General features: G+C 37.5%; 1 protein-coding gene across 4 annotated transcripts in view; it reads right to left on the bottom strand.

Annotated features, from left to right (window-relative positions):
- il1rapl1a (interleukin 1 receptor accessory protein-like 1a) overlaps positions 1-19,809 on the bottom strand; it is a 108,609-nt gene that overhangs the window by 4,061 nt on the left and 84,739 nt on the right. For all 4 annotated transcript variants that reach the window (XM_065251700.2, XM_065251702.2, XM_065251701.2 and 1 more), the window contains 2 exons: positions 6,626-6,758; positions 2,664-2,809 (listed from right to left, as the gene is read on the bottom strand). In XM_065251700.2, coding sequence (XP_065107772.1) covers positions 2,664-2,809; positions 6,626-6,758 — 279 coding nt within the window. The remainder of the gene's footprint in view (positions 1-2,663; positions 2,810-6,625; positions 6,759-19,809) is intronic.

Raw genomic sequence — 19,809 nt, 5'->3', positions numbered from 1 at the left:
GATGTATTTCCCTGAATTTTAGATGTTGATGTATTTCCCTGAAGGAGAGCAAGAAAGAGACTAAAAGAGAGAAGGAGACACAGGAACACGCTGTGCTGTTTATGTAAAGAAATCCCACAGTACTTTAAAAAGGAAGAGTTTGGCCAAAAATGCTACTTCTGTCATCATTTACTTACAACGATAATGTTGCTAACCCATATAACTTGCTTTCTTCTGTGAAACATAAAAAGGACTCGTTTTTTTTCTTTGAAAATGTCCTAGATGCGCTTTTCAATACAATGACAACAGACAATGACCAGGGACTGTCAGGCTCCATAAAGATCAAAAAAGATTGTAAATGTATGACTCTATACAATACTGTATATTTCAAGTCTTCTGAAGATATATACAATAGTTTTTCACGGGAACAGACTGAAGGTTTTAACAAAATTTATGTTTTCCTCCACCATAGCTCTCAAATGCAATTTGCACATGTACTTATTCAACAATTGTGCACCATACAATAAAATGTAGAAATGTAAATGATACTAAAGATAAATGATGTGATCCCTTTTAATTAAAGGGGACATGTCACAAGACTTTTTTAAGACGTCCAACAAAATTTTTGGTGTCCCCAGAGTTCGTATGTGAAGTTTTAATTCAAAATACCACCCAGATAATTTATTATAGCATATTAAAATAGCCACTTTGTAGGTGTGTGTCCTTATAAATGCAAATGAGCTGATATAATGCAAACAATGATAGCCATGATAATGGTTTGTTGAAATTGAAAATCAATTGTACTTTCAATTATTATTTTTTTCTTTCTCTGCACTAAATTGCAGTGCCGTGGTTGGGTAGTGCAGATTAAGGGGTGGTATTATTAAAATAAGATCGCCTTTTGACATCACAAGGGGAGCCACATTTTAATTACCTACTTTTTTACATGCTTGCAGAGAATGGTTATACTGGGTTTTTCTTTTTCACATTTTCTAGGTTTATAGAAGCACTGGGGACCCAATTATAGCACTTAAACATGGGAAAAAGTCAGATTTTCATGATATGTCCCTTTTAAAAGCAGCTATGTCATGACTGCTGTTGAGATCCTGCATCTAAAAAATTCACTTTTCACTCCTTTACTAATTCCTATATTTAAGACCGCTATATGGGGAACAAGTATGCGAGTATGTAATTTTCATGCATTGGACAGTACTAAACATAATGCTCACCCTATACCTGTATGGGTTTGTAGATTGTACCAGAAAATTGAAACGTTTTCTAGCTGTGTCACATTTTTCATGTTTATTATATTAGTTGACAACAAAGAGGACATTTGCTTGTGGTGTTTATTTACTACTGTCTATTTAATGTATTTTATAAGAATATAAATTATTTGTGTTTACTGTCAGTGACCTTCGGCTGATTCCAGTCACACGTTGGTGTCCTTTTCTAAAAAAAAAAGCTTTTGATCTTGGGGACACTAATTTTCCAGCTCCCCTAGATTGAAACATTACATTTTTACTATTTTGGAATCCATTCAGATGATCTCCGGGTCTGGCGGTACCACTTTTAGCATAGCTTAGCATAATCCATTGAATCTGATTAGACCATTAGCATCGCGCTCAAAAATGACCAAAAAGTTTTGATTTTATTCCCATTTAAAACTTGACTCTTCTGAGATTACATTGTGTATACTAAGACCGACGGAAAATTAAAAGTTGCGATTTTCTAGGCCGATGTGACTAGAAACTATAATCTCATTCTGGCGTAATAATCAGGGACTTTGCTGCCGTAACATGGTTGCAGCAGGCGCATTGATATTATGAAGAGCCTGAAAATAGTCCCCTTGGTTTCTTTCAATAGCAAGTTTTAAATAGGAAAAATATTGAAATCTTTGGTTATTTTTGAGCGCGATGCTAATGGTCTAATCGGAGGCAATGGATTGTGCTAAGCTATGCTAAAAGTGATACTGTAGAATAGCCTATTTTCAAATAAGTGGAGTGTCCCTAAAGTAGCCAATAAGAGACCAGCTTAAATGTCAACTCCTTAAATATGCTGTAAAAAATTCTTAGATCCCTTGTTTTATTAACTCAGATTTACAAGTAATTTCAATTTACTGTTATTTATCTTGACAAGAGATGAGTTGCGACAACTTTTAAAAGGAAGATGGCTTTTTAAAGGATATTTTATAAGTTATAACAAAGCATCTCTATAAATAATATTAAGTTGATATATTTATTTACAGTGTACTAACCAAAACAATGTAGGGTGATAGCTCAAGATAAAATGGTTAAAAATGCCAAGAGTATTATTTTTTTGGCAAATTCTAGGCAAAATGTGGCTTTTTTGAAGATACTAATGTTTAATTTATTATGCATTTTTGTTATCCCATAATTCACATTTGTGATAGTTCATATTGATGAGTATGAATGTGAGACCCTAAACTTTAAAACAGCAGTGTATGTGCCCATCTACACTGTCAGAAATAAAAGTAAAGTTGTCCCTGGGGTTGTACCCTTTTAAAAAGTACACCTGTTTACCCAAAGAGCACATATTAGTAACTCATAGACACATATTGGTACCAAATATACACATATCTGTTCCTAAATGGAACACATTAGGACATTTTTAAAGAATACCATCCCAGTGTTTTTCTTAGAGTGTACCACGGTTAAATATCTTACCTCGTTTGCCAAGCTGTACACTGGCTTGTCTTCTCCCATTGCCGTTTTCTGCATAACAGGAATAATTACCCAAATCACCTTCCTCCAGTGAATCTATGGTCAGTGTAATGGACACTTCCTGTTCACCCAGATGCTCCCTGATGGTCCTGACAAAAACAAAATCGTGAGCAATTCTTCACAGATGGTCCGAGGTAAAAAAAAATGCTATGGCCTAGGGTTTTGGAATAAAGTATTTTAAAATAAATTCCTCTTTTGGCGATATATATCTTTTGGCAGCTTGCAGAGACTAGAAATTTTGGAAGGACGAGCTCTAGGTTTGGTTGGCAAACAACAAATGGGGCTCTCATTTATTTATAACAACATGTGCATCCACTCTCTTGTTTGTCCCGTCAGACACATTCAAAACTGGAATTTCATTTAAAAAGATGCTGAAATTGCTGCTTCATTACTGCATGTAAATGCAAATGCATTTGATGCATGCTCTATGATACATTTCCTTGTGTTATTAGGATGTATTCAGCGGTGCTCTGATCCAGCTCGTTCAGACAGGGGAATTAATAACAGTGTGTCATCACAGCGACCGCCCCTGCTAGATATAAATAGGCTCATATACAGGCTTGTGATATCAGTAATTGAAAATGTACTGTCTACATCTCAGTGAGCATTTAAAGAGCAATATCGTTTGTATTTAAAATGTGATTTAACATTGCAAGCTAGTTTTTAAAGCAACGGTTTTTGGATTGCCCTTTAAAAGGTACTGTGGTGGTATAGGGATAGCAGCATCATATGGTAGCACACACATGATAAATACCATGGTACTGAATTATCACACAACATGGTAATTTAATACAAGGTAATTTAAAGAATACACTGGTATTACTATAATGCAGTAAAAAGGTAAAAATGTATTTTTGGTCAAAAATGCTAAAAAAAAAGGTCTCTAGCTGTCACTTGGGCAGTAATATGTACCATTTAGGTACACATAGGTACCAATATGTACATTTCAGCTCTTAATATACACTCTTTGGTACCAACATGTACCTTTGAGGTACAAATAGGAACTCTTTAGGTGCAAAGGTGTACGTTTTAAAAGGGTACCACCCCAGTGACAGCTAAGGACTATTGTAAAGTGTAAGTGTACAGTTTTCACCCAGTTTAATTAACTCACAGTTGAATTTGCAGGGACATCTTTAAGTAAGCACTTCGTAAAGTGATTTTTTTGTTTGAGGACTGTTGCAAAATAACTTTTTTTTGCAATTCTGTCATTCCATGTAACTTAACTAGGGTGACCATACGTGCCATTCTTCCCGGATGCGTCCTGGCCAGGATTTCGGGTGCGTCTTCCGGAAGTCATATTTGTCGTCATTGAGGTTTATTATTTCAGGTTCTATTTCAGAAAAGCAACCGTTACATTTTTCGGTAAGAATGAAACTACGATTGTATGTCTTATGTTTTTAACTGAAATGTGAGACCCTTGATGATGTGTGCGGTCGACAAATACAACTTCCGGAAGACGCACCTGAAATCCTGGCCAGGATGTGTCCGAGAAGAATGGCACGTATGGTCACCCTAACTTAACCAAAGATTTCCAACTAAAACTTTAGATTTTAGTCATCATTTTTCTGACAAAAGAAATAATACAATTATGAAAAAGGTCAAAATAGTAAATGTGGCACCATTTACATAATACTGTCTCCAGATATTGAACTTTCTGACAACAGAAATTTCCAAAATTTGGTTGATTTGACCTAGAATCACCTAATTATATTTTTGTTTGATGCCATGGGTGGTTCAGAAATCTCTACTGTATTGTAGGGAAGAGCAGGGGCGAAAGTACCCTTTTCAGAAAAATGTAATTTTAAAAGATTATGTTTTAGACAGAGATATATTTTGGCTGTGGTCAGTAACTCACAAGTGTGGTCTATCAATAACAGGTGGGATTTTGAACAAATGTAAAAATGAATTCAGTATAATTTCACTTTGAACATAAGTAGTGAATTGTTACTTTTGACCTTGTCAGCTGGGACAAAAGTAACACAGAACAAGATAGATTTTGTGTTACACTTGTTTTTAGGTAATATACATGACTATGATGTTGTTAATATGTAACTGCAAACATATTTTGTCATTTATCTTTGCCAAAAATAATGAAATTACATTTTAAATGTTAGTTTTATCAAATGTTTCAAAAGCAACCCGACATTACAAACTTGAACAGTATGAACACCACAAAAATTGTATTAAATCAATAAATAAGAATAATATAAATTTTCAAAATAATGCAACAGTATAAGCAGCGGGACAAAAGTAACAAGTGTTACTTTCCTCCCGACAGGAACTCCTGACATTTTAAACCCGATTTACTTTTATTTTAAAAAGCTCTGAGAAGGCAAACTTCAGGATGTGTTAGAGCACTAAACCGGTAGATTGATCAGTACTTTAACACATGAAACAGGAAACACAACGCATTATAAGAAATAAATGACCGCTTTAAATAAATGAATTTACTTTTCATGGCTGAATACACACTGTAAAAAAAACTTTGCTGCCTTAAATTTTTTTGTTAAATCAACAAAGATTTACAAGTCATGTCAACAGAGATGAGTTGTCACAACTTATAAAATATAGTTGAGAAAAGTCAACTTCATTTTATAAGTTATAACAACTCATCTGTAGTTATAACAACTCATCTCTAGTCAAGATAAATAATAGTAAGTTGAAATGACTTGTAAATTCGAGTTGATTCAACAAAATATTTTAAGGCAGCAAAGTATTTTTTACAGTGCAGCTTTCTGGACCTACACGGCCAAAATGGTGACAAAATAGCGCGATATTTGTTAGCTTTGTCAAGGGTTGCGTGCTAAAGATGCTGTCATAGTTTGGAATGCAAATTTAATCAGGGCATTAACATTTGGGGGAGGTTTCCTGGACCGGGTTTAGATTAAGCCAGGACTAGGCCTTAATTATGTTAAGTCAATTAAGTTTTATTTAAAGCATACCTTACAAAAACATTGCTGCTGTGCATCTTGTAACAAAACAGTGGCACGGATACATTTAAAAATAGGTCAGTGCAAGCTGTTTTCAGTTGAGACAGCTCCAACATGGTCTTAAACCCTGTCTGGGAAACTGCACCTCCTAAGTTTATTTTATATAACAACTATGCCCAGGCAGAACCCCCAACCATTTATATTCATTTTCCGCACTGATTTTGTAGGGAAATCTGCAGATTTCTACAGACAGAAGTCAAATATTATTAAAATATGTTCAATTGTGCTAAAATGACTAGTCTTTCTGCAGCATTGTATTGGTGCAGATTAAGTATGGAGCTGCTCAAAGGATTTAGAAAATGATTCCAATTATTCCAGTTGACTCATAGTGCCATTAATTAAGTTCTAACTTATCAAATAGCTCGGAGTAATTATACCCGTGTGGTCCTTTTCCAGTGCAATTTCCATTTTAACATCCATCTATCAACTAGGAAGCTCACATATGCACCAAAAAATGAAAGAATTCTGTAAAATTCATTTATATCCTATATAATAAGTCAGTTTCTACATACCAAGATATGTACAGTATGTTGCTTTATTATCTGCCCTGTTGTAAAACCATGCCTGATTTCCAATTTATGTTGTAATGTTTTTAAAAAGCAGGTTGCCAGCATGGGAACCTGATGTCCCCAGCAAGCTGCTTTTTAGCTTACCCAGCAAGACATCTTTCGTAAATAAGCAACAAAAAACATCCTCACCAGTCAGCTTTTCCAGCTAACTTTTGCTGGTAAATAGCATCACCAGCACCAACCGTAATAAGCATGACAGGTTCTTTTCAGCAGGATAGCTTCTTTGATGTGTAACTTGTATGCAAATCTCCTCTTTGGGAGCTTTCAGTACGGTGTCATTTGATTCATTTGTAATTCATTATTCTTTTCAATTTGGTTCATTTGCTGTTACTATTGTAATTCTTACTTTATTTCACTCTCCCGGATACGGCTCTGGTCCATGTCTTCTATGAACTTTTCTCCTTTCATCCAGTAGACGAGCGGACTGATGTCGCCGCTGTATCCGAAGAAAGCTCGACACGTCAGGTTGAGCATGCTTCCTGTGAAGGACAGGGAGGTTTGTGATTACACAATGGTACAAACATCTTTCATGCCTTTTGTGTGGTTTTCATCCAGCAGTTCTGTGCCTGGGGCTGTTGCCTTTTGTAAGAAACTCGAGGCTCATACTGTGCTTATGAAGCCTCAGATAATGACTGCAATGGCCACTAGGGGGCCTTCCTGTGGTCAATAGCAACTGACAAGCTTTCACAATGGCGTATTGTAGGTTGCTGAGACTCACCAGTATGCTTGAAAAGAGACATAAGGAGGACACAGAAAGTGTTTGTTCCTAATATTCTGCACTATTTCTTTCAGCTAGTATTATAAAATGTAGCTATTTAAATTCTTTGAATTAAATTTCATAATTCTAGCAAACTCTCTTAAATTATTCAAATCTATTTAATCTATTCCCCTAAAGTCATTACCAGTGCATGATGGTGGAGCATTGACTATTCCTGAAATGTAATTGGAAAGCACCGTGGAGAATCGCAGTTAGCCCGATGATGATGAAATTAAAAACTAAATCCGTAAATATACGGCGAGTTTGTTTCAGATGTATGAGTGCGTTTGCTTAACAGAGGATCTTCAGAGGTTCCAGAAGCTTCATTTCTTTCTTTAGTTGCGGATGAGGTGGTATTTCTGCCTTAATGTTGTGATGTTTGTCAGCTGTTTGACATTAATTAGGCATGTCTTTAGACTGCTAACGAATAGGGCCCAGCACCCGGGAAGATGTTGCTCCGGGCCCCCAAACAAACCAGAAATAGCGTCTGTTTCTCACCAGGAAGCCAAGTACATGTGGAGCATTTGATCAAAGAGACACTGAGATCATGAATCTATAAAACAGCACCATGCCCACATACTGTACACTAGTGTAAGAATTTAACTGATGCTGGGTCTGATGTGTGCTTGACATACAATAATACACACAAATTACATTTGTGCCAAGTTATGTGATATGTGACCCTGGATCACAAAAACAAGTCTTAATAAGCACGGTATATTTGTATGGGTCAAAATGGTACATTTTTCTTTTATGCCAACATTCATAAGGATATTATGTAAAAAGATATTTTGTAAATTTCCTACTATAAATATATATATATATATATATATATATATATATATATATATTGTCAAATAGTTGTATCTCGAGCAAATTTTTGACATTCATTGAAAGCTTATTTATTATTTATACATCTCAATTAAGAAAATGACCCTGAGTGGTTTTGAGGTCCAGGGTCACATAATGGTTATAAACCATGGTAGATATTTCTTGTTTAACATAATTGGTTGCAAATTTTTCAAACGGATTAACACAAGCAGTGGTTATCACAAACAGTTTTGTTTTCATTGGGCCACTGTAATTATATTAATTTTGCAAATCACAGTACTGACAAAATTCACCTGAAGCAATGAAATCCTAGGCCCTGTTTAGTGCAAAGCCGCAGTGTTCAGGGTGGTCTTCAGGATATCATCACTAACACAAAAGTGGCTGCTCTCTACCTCTTTAGAAAGTTGCGTAAGCTTAATTCATCAATTGCTCTGATATATCTGAGAAAGCCCTTACATGATATGCATGTACAAAATGTTGTGCAGCATGTTTACTAACAACACAAGCAGCGATACTTTGACATAATATTATTGCGCGTCAACCATAGACTGTAAAAAAGATGGACATAGTGTCCTTGAAGTCACCCATAGGTTTCTGAAGATCATTTTTTAAGCTTAAAGGGACAGTAAGTAGGGTTTTAAGTGTTTTATTAATCAAAATCAATGTCTTCATTCATAAATATGTCCTCGTTGGTCCTCTTTACTTACATTGAACGGGTAAGTCCAAGGAGGCTGATAAACTATAATAGCAGAGAGGGACAAAAAGCACTAGCCTACCAACGCGTTTCCACAACGTGCTTTCATTCAGAACACATGAACTAGCTGAAACGGACAAGGAGATCAGTCATTACATAACGGCTAAAGTAGTTGCAACACGCATTTGGAAAAGCGAGGTGCAAGATAGCACTGTTCATTTGAATGCAAAATACAATTTCACCACTAGATGGGGGTACATCCTCTTGTCCCTTTAAAGTAGGCGGTGCCTGCCGTTGCCATCTTGCCGCGCATCACTCATGCATATCCAAAAAAGGGTAAAGTACCAGGACGTTGGTGAAGCTGAGGTGGCTGGTTGCTGAAACCACGCCCCCTAGCTCTAGTGACAGCAGTGGCTGTTCAACCGTCACTCAAGCGGCCACGCCCCTTAATTATGCAGAACTTTAAGGCTTAATATCATTTAAACGGATGACTCACAAAAAAATTCACCCCCTCACAATTGTCATGAAGGGCAAAATTAGCTATACAATTTGTACCAGGCTGTAATAAAGTTGCGCATTTTAACATGGGGGTTTATGTGAATTAACTCCCTTTTGGAGCCTGCCTCTCCAAAAGGGAGATGAATTGCAATTTAAGTTACTTCCGTACTGTCTTCATCAGAGAGATCGGAAGGTTGCCTTTCATTGTCAACATAAACATGTCATTTCTCTTAGAGGGACTCGCCCATAGACCATCCTCTCGAAGTAATTAGGAGAGAAGCGGTCGAAAGTAGATTAAAGAGACGAATTAAAGCACCAGGTGTAACTGGGAATGTGTCTCTCTCGTCAACTTGTAATCCGATCAACCAAAACGCATCTTAATAGCAGGTGTAAACCGGGCCTTTAGTTCTCATCATAGTCCTATGGCGTAGCCTCAGTGCCGTAGGGTACGTGTTGTTTTTCAGTCATACTTCTGCGTTGTCGTCCGCGTCAACGTGCAATTACACATGCAGACCGCTAGTAGGCAGGATACACGTGTGTAATAGAGGTCTTCACGGGTCCACTTAGATCCGAAAACCCGAGGTCCGACCCGAGACCCGATCGGGTTCGGGTCTAAAAGTTTCACATGTGCTTCGGACACGGGTCGGGTACAATAATAGCGGCATCGGGTAATTTAAAAATGAATGTGTTTTTTCTGAACGGACCCGAGAAGACCCGAACTCTCTCGCCTGTGTGCGTCAATGTCCTTTTCAAACCTCTCATCTGTTTGCCAAGAGCGCTTGTGACATTGTGTGGTTGTTGAAAGGTTAATTTTCGTTGAGACAAACATGTCAGTCAATTATAAATGTACATTTTAGCGGTTACGTTGGTGTCGTCGTCAGATAACAAAGTAAAACGAATGGAGCAGCTCGCCAAATTAGTTGCAAGGCCACCGGAGTTTCTTTCTGTCTGACTGCTGCGCGTGGGTCTGCAGAATGCACACACGTCAGTGCCGTTTACATTCGGTTCCAGTCGGTTTAAAAAAACATTTTCACTAGTTCGGGTCGGACTCAGGTCTAATTTTCTCGGGGTTGTCTCGGGTCGGGTCTTTCTTTAATTTTTTTTTATTTATGCACGTCGGGTTCGGGTATGAAGTGATTCGGGTCATTTCGGGTCGGGTACATTTCTTTGGACCCGAGAAGACCTCTAGTGTGTAACCCACAGTAGCACAAGAAAGAAGAAGAAGCTTGTTGATTTGTATGATTTGAGAAGACGAGCAGTGATAGAGGTAAATAGACAGCGACTTTTGTTGCAGTTTGACTTAAATCACTCCTCAACTTGGCCCATCTTTGTTTTTACCTTTACAAGTGGAAATGCCTATAAAGAAATGCGATGCAGATTTTTTGGCGTCGGGAGGGGTTCTAGCGGACCAATTACATCTCTTGTGGTCCACATAAAGTCGACACAATGTTACATTTATGGCAAGGTGCAGAGCTACGCATAGCCTACGGCATAGAACTTACACCTAACTATAAATTACCCATTACAGTCTCCAATACGGATCAACGATTATGCAATTCAGCTTCTCATCAGAACTAAACACAATTGGCTATTTAAAATGTGGGAAGGAGACATTCAATATGTGCCACACTAACTTTCTGTTTGAGTGGAAATTACGTAAATGCATTGAACAAAACTGTGCATTTCAAGGTATTTTAGTCAGTATTTAAAATGTACAAAGATTTTTTACTATGTGAACGGTTTACTGACAACTCTCACTCAATCTCTCACTCGCACTTTATTATGCAGAATTCTTTAAAGCAAGCTTCACTGTCACTGCTGTGCATACTTAAAATTAGAACCACGAGCTATATATAAAGAAATTCTTACATAGATTTCTGTAGGTGGTCTCTTTTGACCTCAACCTGTCAGCATCCTGAACACCCTAGCAACCGCACAGCAGCACACTAACAACCACTCAGAACACATAAGCAACCACACAGTAATGCTCAGTTATTCCCCCGGAATAAGCTGGAATTCAGGTGGTGACATTTGCAAATGCAAGCACCACCTACAGTTTTAGTTTTTCAGAAATGGAAAAAACCTAGTTCTGATTCTTTTTCTTCTTCAGTTTCCAAGAACTAATTCAGCTTTAACCACCTGCAGACTCCATGCTAACTGTAGCTTTTTAAATAATGTCAGTGTTAGATATGCTATCTATTTTGCTAAGTTAAAAGTCTCACATTGACTTGTCTAGAATGTGCAGCATTCAAAAACTACACTTGAAAAAGCGAAATGCAAAAAAACCCTAAAAGTGTTTAATTGGCTCGTTATAAATAAGGAACCATTTTAAGTACCAAATAGCATCTATATAGCACCTGTGAAGAACCATAAGTGGTGCTATAGCATTTTTTGAGTCAGTCCTTCCAGAAAAACCATTTTTTGTGTGATTGTTGCGGGCAAAAATCCTTGATCTTGCGGCACGTTTTCTTAGAAAATGCAATGGAATATGCTGGATATTTATGCAATTACATACGGTGAAGTTGCGGGAACTTGCAAAATTTCGGGAACTTGCAAAAACTGCAGGAACTTGCAAAAACTGTTTTCAGCTTTTGCGGCTCTTCAATGATGTACACGTCACATAATCACATCACTTCATAACGTTCCCATGGCAACAAGGGACATGGCTGCGCTTGTGTGGGGTAAATGCAACATTTTTCAACTTTCTACTAAGATATATGTGATGTTTTTCTACGAAAATGCGAGGATTACGAAATCATGCAAGCCCTGCATATTTTGAGCACGAAAATCTGCAATTTATGCTGTGAGTGTGGCGTATTTGAAAAAAACAACATAAGAGTGTTTAAAAATGGTTCCCCTAGGATTACGAGCTTTTAGCACTATTTAGCACCATTTAGCAACATTTGATGTATTATATGTGACCCTGCATGTAAAATCCAGTCTAAAGTCTCATAATCTAATTAAGAGATTAGGAGCATTAAAGTTTGATTTCGATCACTGATTTGACATGACATCACTCATTAAGATATCAAGGTTATATTTTACACAGAATGTTCTTGACATTATCAAAGATAATTTTATTAAAAAACTAAAATGTGTCACAAAAAATGACTACTCCATTTATCTAGATCCAATACCAAAATCCTCACCTCACCTAGCACTATTCTTTTATTGCCTTGTAGGCATTAATATTTACTATTGGAAATGCAAATGTCGTCCTTATTCCCCTCCACAATATTTTGCAATTCAGCTCAAACTGCTATGTTCAACCGAGAGAAATGTAATATTACAGCACTTTCATTAACACTAAGGCATTTCTAATAAAATAGACCGTGTTGGTGTGATATTATCTTTCAAAATGTAAATTCATTTAAACAATGAATTATAATTTATCTTATTTGCAACATTTATTTGGAAAATAATTCTGAGATGATGCTGTTTATGTGCTAAAATTATATGTATGCCCAACAAGAAACAAATCACATACTTTATGTGATGACAACAGCAAAGTTCAAGGAGATCTGATGAGGCATTTAACTAAAACAGAATCAATCCCAAGCTTTTCAACAGTATTCACTAGCTGTATTGTAAACACCATTGTCTCCCTCTTCAAAGTGCCTAGTTGCTATTTTCTCTGTTGTCTTCAAAAGCCTTCTAATCAGGGGATAACCTGCTACAAATACAGAATCAATTTGCAATTTCAATGCATCATTTAGAAAACAGCTAGCAGCTGCCGCAGATGTTTAACAACTTCCACCACCAGAGGGAGCTCTGAGCCCTATCCAGCCATTTTGCTGTTTTCGCCTCAATGTGTCTGTCTGAATGAAAGGCGTGCAAGTTTGCTAGCCCCATTTAGCGACACTGCAGAAACATTGACTGGGCATTATCGTGAAAACGCTCGCTCACAAACACCAGCGCGCATACACAAACATAATCTGCAGGTTTTGAAGACGCCACACATCCTTGAACGAACAGAGACCTTAATACGGCAACACTCTGACCTTCACTCAGAATTCACTTAAGCCACAAACAAAAAAGATTCGGCTTTAAAAAGGCAGCTAAAGCCACAGAATCCCCATATTTTCTCTCTTTCCCCCCTCCTCAAATGCTGCTGCTGATTTGTTCCTCAGCAGTGCAACCCAATGGGGACGTGTAAGACTTTAATTATCTTTATAGAATGGGGCTTTGTGAACAGGTACTCCTCCGCAAATCCTTTCATACTCCTTGTCCTCCCCTCATCCTTTCTTTGTGATGTCATAATAGAGACCCTGCCTCAGACTGTCTCGCACCGAGCCCTGGAAGTTACCGTGTGTATGCGTGCGGTATTTGACACTAAAGAGTGTGCAAATGAGAAAGAAAAGACAATTAGAACAGTTCAATCCGTTTTTTAGAGCTCTGAGCACATCTGAATTGAAGTCGAACAAAGAAAAGTTTTCTATTATAAAACACACTCAGAAGCACAGAAATACACACACAACTATCCATTCTAGATAAGTGCCATGTTAAAATGGTCTTTAAATACAAAAGCACACACACACACATACTGACAGAAACATCTCCCTTCCCCTACATTTCTCCAGAGAATATTTCAATCTCCAAAATAAATCTGAATCCAGATATATCATCGTGTCAGCAGGGCCTTAAGTATTCAACTCGCCGCCTATTCTTCCTCCTCAGCATTCTCTCTCTCTCCTGTCTATTTTCTTCAGCTGACAGTGGGTTCAAACATCCTCGGACCCCTGAGAGATCATGTGTGGCGTTGGGAAATCCTAGTCACATCACTACACAATGTGGCCTCGATACACGATAGACTAATTGAGGCGGGCAGAAGTTTAAATCACATTTTTAATGGAATTTTGTTGGGCGATCTCATCGGCATTTACACCTGGTTGCAGCATGCGCTTCAAATTACCAAATAGTTGACTGACAGGTATGTAGGCGGTCTTTCGCTAATGTCCGGGATGCATCAGGACGGATTAACGTTCATACTAATGCTGCCTTCACATGCTATCAAAAATGTCCTATTTACCACTTCTGAAGTCGTAATTATGAGCTCATCATGTTTAAGTGCTTTGTTGTTAAAAATAGGAATCATGGAGGGAAGTCAAAATGTATACAAGATAAGCCCGGCTTCGGATTCTGACTAAGGGTAGGGGCACACCAAACCGGGAAACCTGAAGAGCTAATGACTGCAGCAATACAAAACATAAGCAGCGCTTGTTTACCAGTTTCACACAAATCTCACTTGACACAGATTTGTGAAATATTCATAAAGTCTTATACTGGAATACAAAAATGCATGTATAGAGATACAAATAAGACACGTGATTGCATGTAAAGACAGCATAAATGCAATGTGGGCCAATGTGTTTCTAAGCACCCCAAAACATGGTTTAAGTATAACATCAGTATTTAGGTGATCCAAGAATTCAGTGATCCAAAATGAATATTTGTGACATTTGACAGGGGAAAAGATATGTGGGACCAGAACACCATAGCCAGTAAAAAATGCCAAAATTCTGGGTAAACTTTTCTTTAAAGGGTATCTTCAACACAATCTTACAGCAATTACTAAGTGGGTATTCACACCTGTCCTCTTTGGTTCGATTGAATCGAACTGAAGTTTGTTTCCCCCCTTAGTGCGGAGCTTTTGGGCAGGTGTGACTACAGCAATCGATCTCGGGGGAGGACCAAACAACCGTACCGAGACCCAGCTGAAGAAGTGGTCGTTGTCCGGTTGGTACGGTTCGTTTAAGGTGTGAACATGTACAGACCTCGATTCGCCCCAAATGCTTCTCTTCTTACGCGCTAGTGGGAGACGTGAAAATTGTGAGGTAAATAATTTGTATTATTAAACGCTTTCAAGGGGTTAAGGGGTGGAGTTAGGGGTGGGGCTTCATTAAAGGCAGGGTATCTGATTTTGAAAAATGCTAACGGTAGCCTACTAGCACTGAAATCACGCACCCACCCTCCATTCAAATCGCCATCCAAAGCCACGCCTCCTCCAAAACACATGAATATGTACAGACCAGACATCCAAGTTCCTCATCTCATGTCTCTTTCACCAGTGAGAAAACTTTGCAGTACACAGTGAATAACATTACCAAAATAAGTTAGGAATTAGTTAAAGGTGCAGTGGGTAAATTTTAGTGCATCTAGTGGTGAGGTTGCAAATTTCAACCAACGTTTCAGTCCACTGTTTACAGAAATGCATAGAGAAGCTAAGGTAGCCGCCACTGGACAACCATGTCATCGTGGGGTCAACTTAGTAATAAAAAATGGAAGTAGAAGGTCATCCGGGTACTTTTCGCATACTGTTTTTCGAATACTATGTATTCGGACGTACTACTCGCCTCGCCTACTGCTTTTTGCGTACTATATAGGATGAAGTAGGCGGTTTCGGACGCAGCAAAAGCATTACTTTCCAAAGTGCTCCGGAGCGGAAGTTGCGCTCCGTGGTGTGGGTCGCGTCACCCGTTGCTACGCAGCAATGAGCCACGCGTTCCGTGATGCCGAGGATAACGGAATGCACGATCGGATTATAATTCCTCAACTGAACCTCGCGTCAGTCATACCATTGTAACCATGCGATCAGTTAATCTGGTCGGGACTTTGTAACGTTTGTCCAGAGAAGATCTGTTACTTCCGGGTGAATATTAGCTGTTACTCAGAGAAGATCGAGCTGCGGTGGGGTTAGTTCAAATTGCCCAGGTTAAGAAAAGAGAAAAGATGTGGAAAAATGTACAGAAGATAAAATTATGTATACTGCTATATATAATGAAGTGTAATTTATTATTTTGTAGCTTACTATTCAATTACACATAGAGCAGTATTATTATTTTTTTCTGTCCAACTAGCTTATGTAACATTGACTACCCATTCAAAAGTTTTAGGATCACTTTCACTTATTAAAATTTTCCACATATAATAGAAAATTCATTAAAACTGAAATAACAAAGAACATAATGAAGTCAATACGACTGAAAACAATCCAAAATAAATCAAAACAGAAACACTTACTAATGGTAATTTTTAACATAGTTTATAAATCTATATAGGAATTAAATTTGTTAGTTTAGTGCAAGGTTTTAATATTTAATAATCTTAGTTATTTAAGATAAGGTTAAGAAAAGATTTACTTACTTTTATAAAATAATGTATTTTAAAAAGATAAAACCACTGCTTATACATTTTCAAGTATTATTATACATTAAATAATAGAAAATAAACATGACAATTACAGAAATATAGTCCTTTTTTAACGTTAAAATAGCTTTGCGGCCCCCGATGAAATGTCTGCTGTCTTAGAAATGGCCCCAAGCCAGTTTGAGTTTGAGACCCCTGATGTAAGGGGACTTCCATGTAAGGGGACCCTCAGTGTATGTAGATAAAAGCAACTCATTCTAAGGTAATAAAAACATAACAGTTCATTATGAAAGGTCTTTATACACCACTGATAATATAAATATGTATTTTATATTGCATTTCTGTCAAGAGATCCTTATAAAAGTTACACACTACACCTTTAAAGCAGTTTTCGGTAGACATAGAAGTATCGTAGACGTTTGTAGACGTAGTAGTATAACGTTACGCTAATTCGTAAAGGAACACAAACTTCATAAGCAACACAATGCTTCCAATTATTGCGTTGTTTATAAAAATTTATAAAAATACATTTAAACAACTTAATATAGTGATTGCTATCAGGATGTGAGAAGACTTTTAACCAGTACTAAAAAATTTTCTGGATCAAATCAGATACCCTGCCTTTAATGCTTTATTTCTAATAATCGTTAATCTCTTTGTAGGATTCACAATGTAAGCTTTCATTTGAATTAGCCATCTTGCAAATGACTAACGAATTCCTGTGAGATCAGTCTAGTATCTCATAAATAGCTGTTATTTGTATTTCATTGATCTCTTCCCTGATTTCTTCCTTGTCTTCAGCTTTAGCTTCATAAGAGCCAACTATGAGGGATTGCGCAGCCAAATTCCCAAAGTACAGATAATAAACTCTGGATATCTGACAAATTGTCAAGATGGACACAAATGAGGTGTTTCAGGACTGCAAATCTGATTTGATCTGATAATTCCTTGGGCTCAGGCCTGAAAAAATAAATTAAAAACGGCAGTTGTATATGTAACTTCCAACAGTTTTTAAGATGACTGACTGTGAAACGCTCTGTGTTTGACACATGTGAGTGTGTACGTGTGTGTTTAATACTCCCCTTTTCTGAATGCAGGTGAGTGTGAGGCTGTTAACAGATTGACAGGCAGTTTACGAATGGTTTAAAGGTACGACTAAACCTCACAAAAAGAAAGACAGGGTGTCGTGGAATGTCAGATAAAAGCATTTCCTCCTACTAAAGCAAGGACAGAAAGGACAGAGATCAAACATTTTCCAAGGATGCAAAGGATAAACAGTCAAAGGTTAAGCATCAAAGGAGAGTATAGAGATGGATCCAAATAGCTGATAGACAGAACACAAAGAGAAAGAGTAAAATGTTGTGTTTCTGTGCAAGAACAGGTTGGTTCTCTTACGTGGCTCAAACATTCCTTACATTTTCTTTCACTTTTTTGTGTGATGATGTCCGACTTTTGGCTTTTGACAAACTCTGGGCCATTTTGCAGCTGCTTTAACACATAAACCACCCATTTAGACAGTAAGCTTTCATCTGAATGACACTTTCTACTGCGCTCGGTCCATGAACTTCTAGTTAATCCTTTTCTAACGTAACATTTGTAAATGTGGCCATACTTCATATTTATTTCATATTTTTACATTACTTTTAAACCACAGTATCCCTGTAGCTTAAGCCATGTTTACACAACAACGATGTAGTAAAAAAACGCAAAGTTTTCCCATTGCGTATATGAAAAATTTCATGTACACAACACTGTCCAAAAGATCCACATCAACACGGATCTGAAGACGAATAAATCCGCTATATTACATATTCCAGGCCTGTAGATGGCAATGTTACCTTATCTCGTCAATTAAGAGAAAACGCTTCCCCGCCAATGACAAGATTTTCCGTCTTTCCGCAATACCGCTATTATCCACCGCAACTTTTTAAACCCGGAAGTATTGCCCTATGGCAAGCGGCTGCATGTCCGTGTCTGTTTTAAAGATCGCTCTGAATGGGATCTCTATGAAAAGTCACAAAAATGGAATTATCTCTGCTTTTTGCTCAAAATGTGGTGTTTTTGCAGAAACCTACCCATATTCAAAAACTGATTACAAAAGAACCACTGAAAGTAGGATGAAACGTTTTTTTTGTTTGTTTGAAAGCAGAGGGTCTGTTCTTTCATTTGGTATATTGTATGTTTATATATTTAAAAAGAGACATTTTCTGGAAGGCATTAAACTTTGGTGAAAATCATGAAAAACGTTGGCGCTGGCTGGCAACTTTTTAAAAAAACGCTGGTGGTGAAAGAGTTAACAGAAATACTACAAGCCTGCGCATATACGCAATTGTCTACGAAGCGATAAATACAAACAATCAAGACAGCGAAAGCATCGAGCAATTTTGTTTGGACGGATGGGGTTTAGTACATGTGACCCTTGACTACAACGCTCTATTCACACGCGGCGTCAGCGTCATTGCTTCTCATTTCCTTTAAATAGGAGATGTCATGCATTGCCAAACTGAATTGTGGATCTGTTGTCTTCAAGCGCTAACGCAGGCGTCAGCTAATCAGATCACACAACCAATAATGCAAATAAATTATGTCTATTATTCATTCCGGTGGGTAACACTAAAGCTACACTAAAGCACTAAAGCTACACCAACAATCGCTAGCGCAACCAAACCTATCAAAACAAAAGCCGCCTTTTTGTTGTGGTCCACTGTGATTGGCTGTTGTCGCTACGACGAACGCATCAGACATGCCCTCCATCAAGTGTTAACGCCAGTGGTGAGGCTACATATGGGCCAGGGTGGCACTGGCCCACTCAGATTGACAGCTGGCTCACCCCGTCAGAAGAGGCACAAAATATTTTTGTGGAAAAGTAGAAAAAATCACGCAAAAATGTATAATAATGTTAACATTCAAGTAATTTTAATCAATTTGACCACAATAAGAAGTTAAAGTGAGATGTTTTCTGTGCGCACAGACAGTGTTGGGGGTAACGCATTACAAGTAACGTGCATTACATAATAATATTACTTTTCTGAAGTAACGAGTAAAGTAACAAATTATTTTATAAATGTACACATTAATATTTAGGTTACTTTAAAAAAAAATTAATGCAAGTTACTTTTCAGTTTAATTAATTCAATTTAAAAATAAAATAATGTACTGAATTAATCTGAACATATTAACGTAGAATTACGCACTCTGTGCGCCTGAGTGGGGACCAATTTGAGTCAGAAACGGAGATGGCAGGCAAGGGCTTGACATTTTTGCGATCATAAAAAACACCTGCAAGGCCTGAAAGAGATCAAGCCTCAGCCAAGTAAGAAAAAGTAACACAAAAGTAACTTAAAAGTAACGTAAGCATTACTTTCCATGAAAAGTAACTATGTAATGCAAATAGTTACTTTTTTGGGGAGTAACTTAGTATTGTAATGCATTACTTTTAAAAGTAACTTTCCCCAACACTGCGCACAGATGCACACACATACTCAAATGGACACACACTCACAAGCACACGCACGGAGACGCGCATTTCTAAAAGCATGACATGCTTGACATGACACATACACACAAAATTATTTCTACCACAGTCTTTGCAAGTATTCTCATA

Source organism: Paramisgurnus dabryanus, chromosome 15 (genome assembly GCF_030506205.2).
Source record: "Paramisgurnus dabryanus chromosome 15, PD_genome_1.1, whole genome shotgun sequence".
NCBI classification, from domain to species: domain Eukaryota; kingdom Metazoa; phylum Chordata; class Actinopteri; order Cypriniformes; family Cobitidae; genus Paramisgurnus; species Paramisgurnus dabryanus.
The sequence above is the reverse complement of the archived record's forward strand: the minus strand, read 5'-3'. Positions and strand labels throughout refer to the sequence as shown.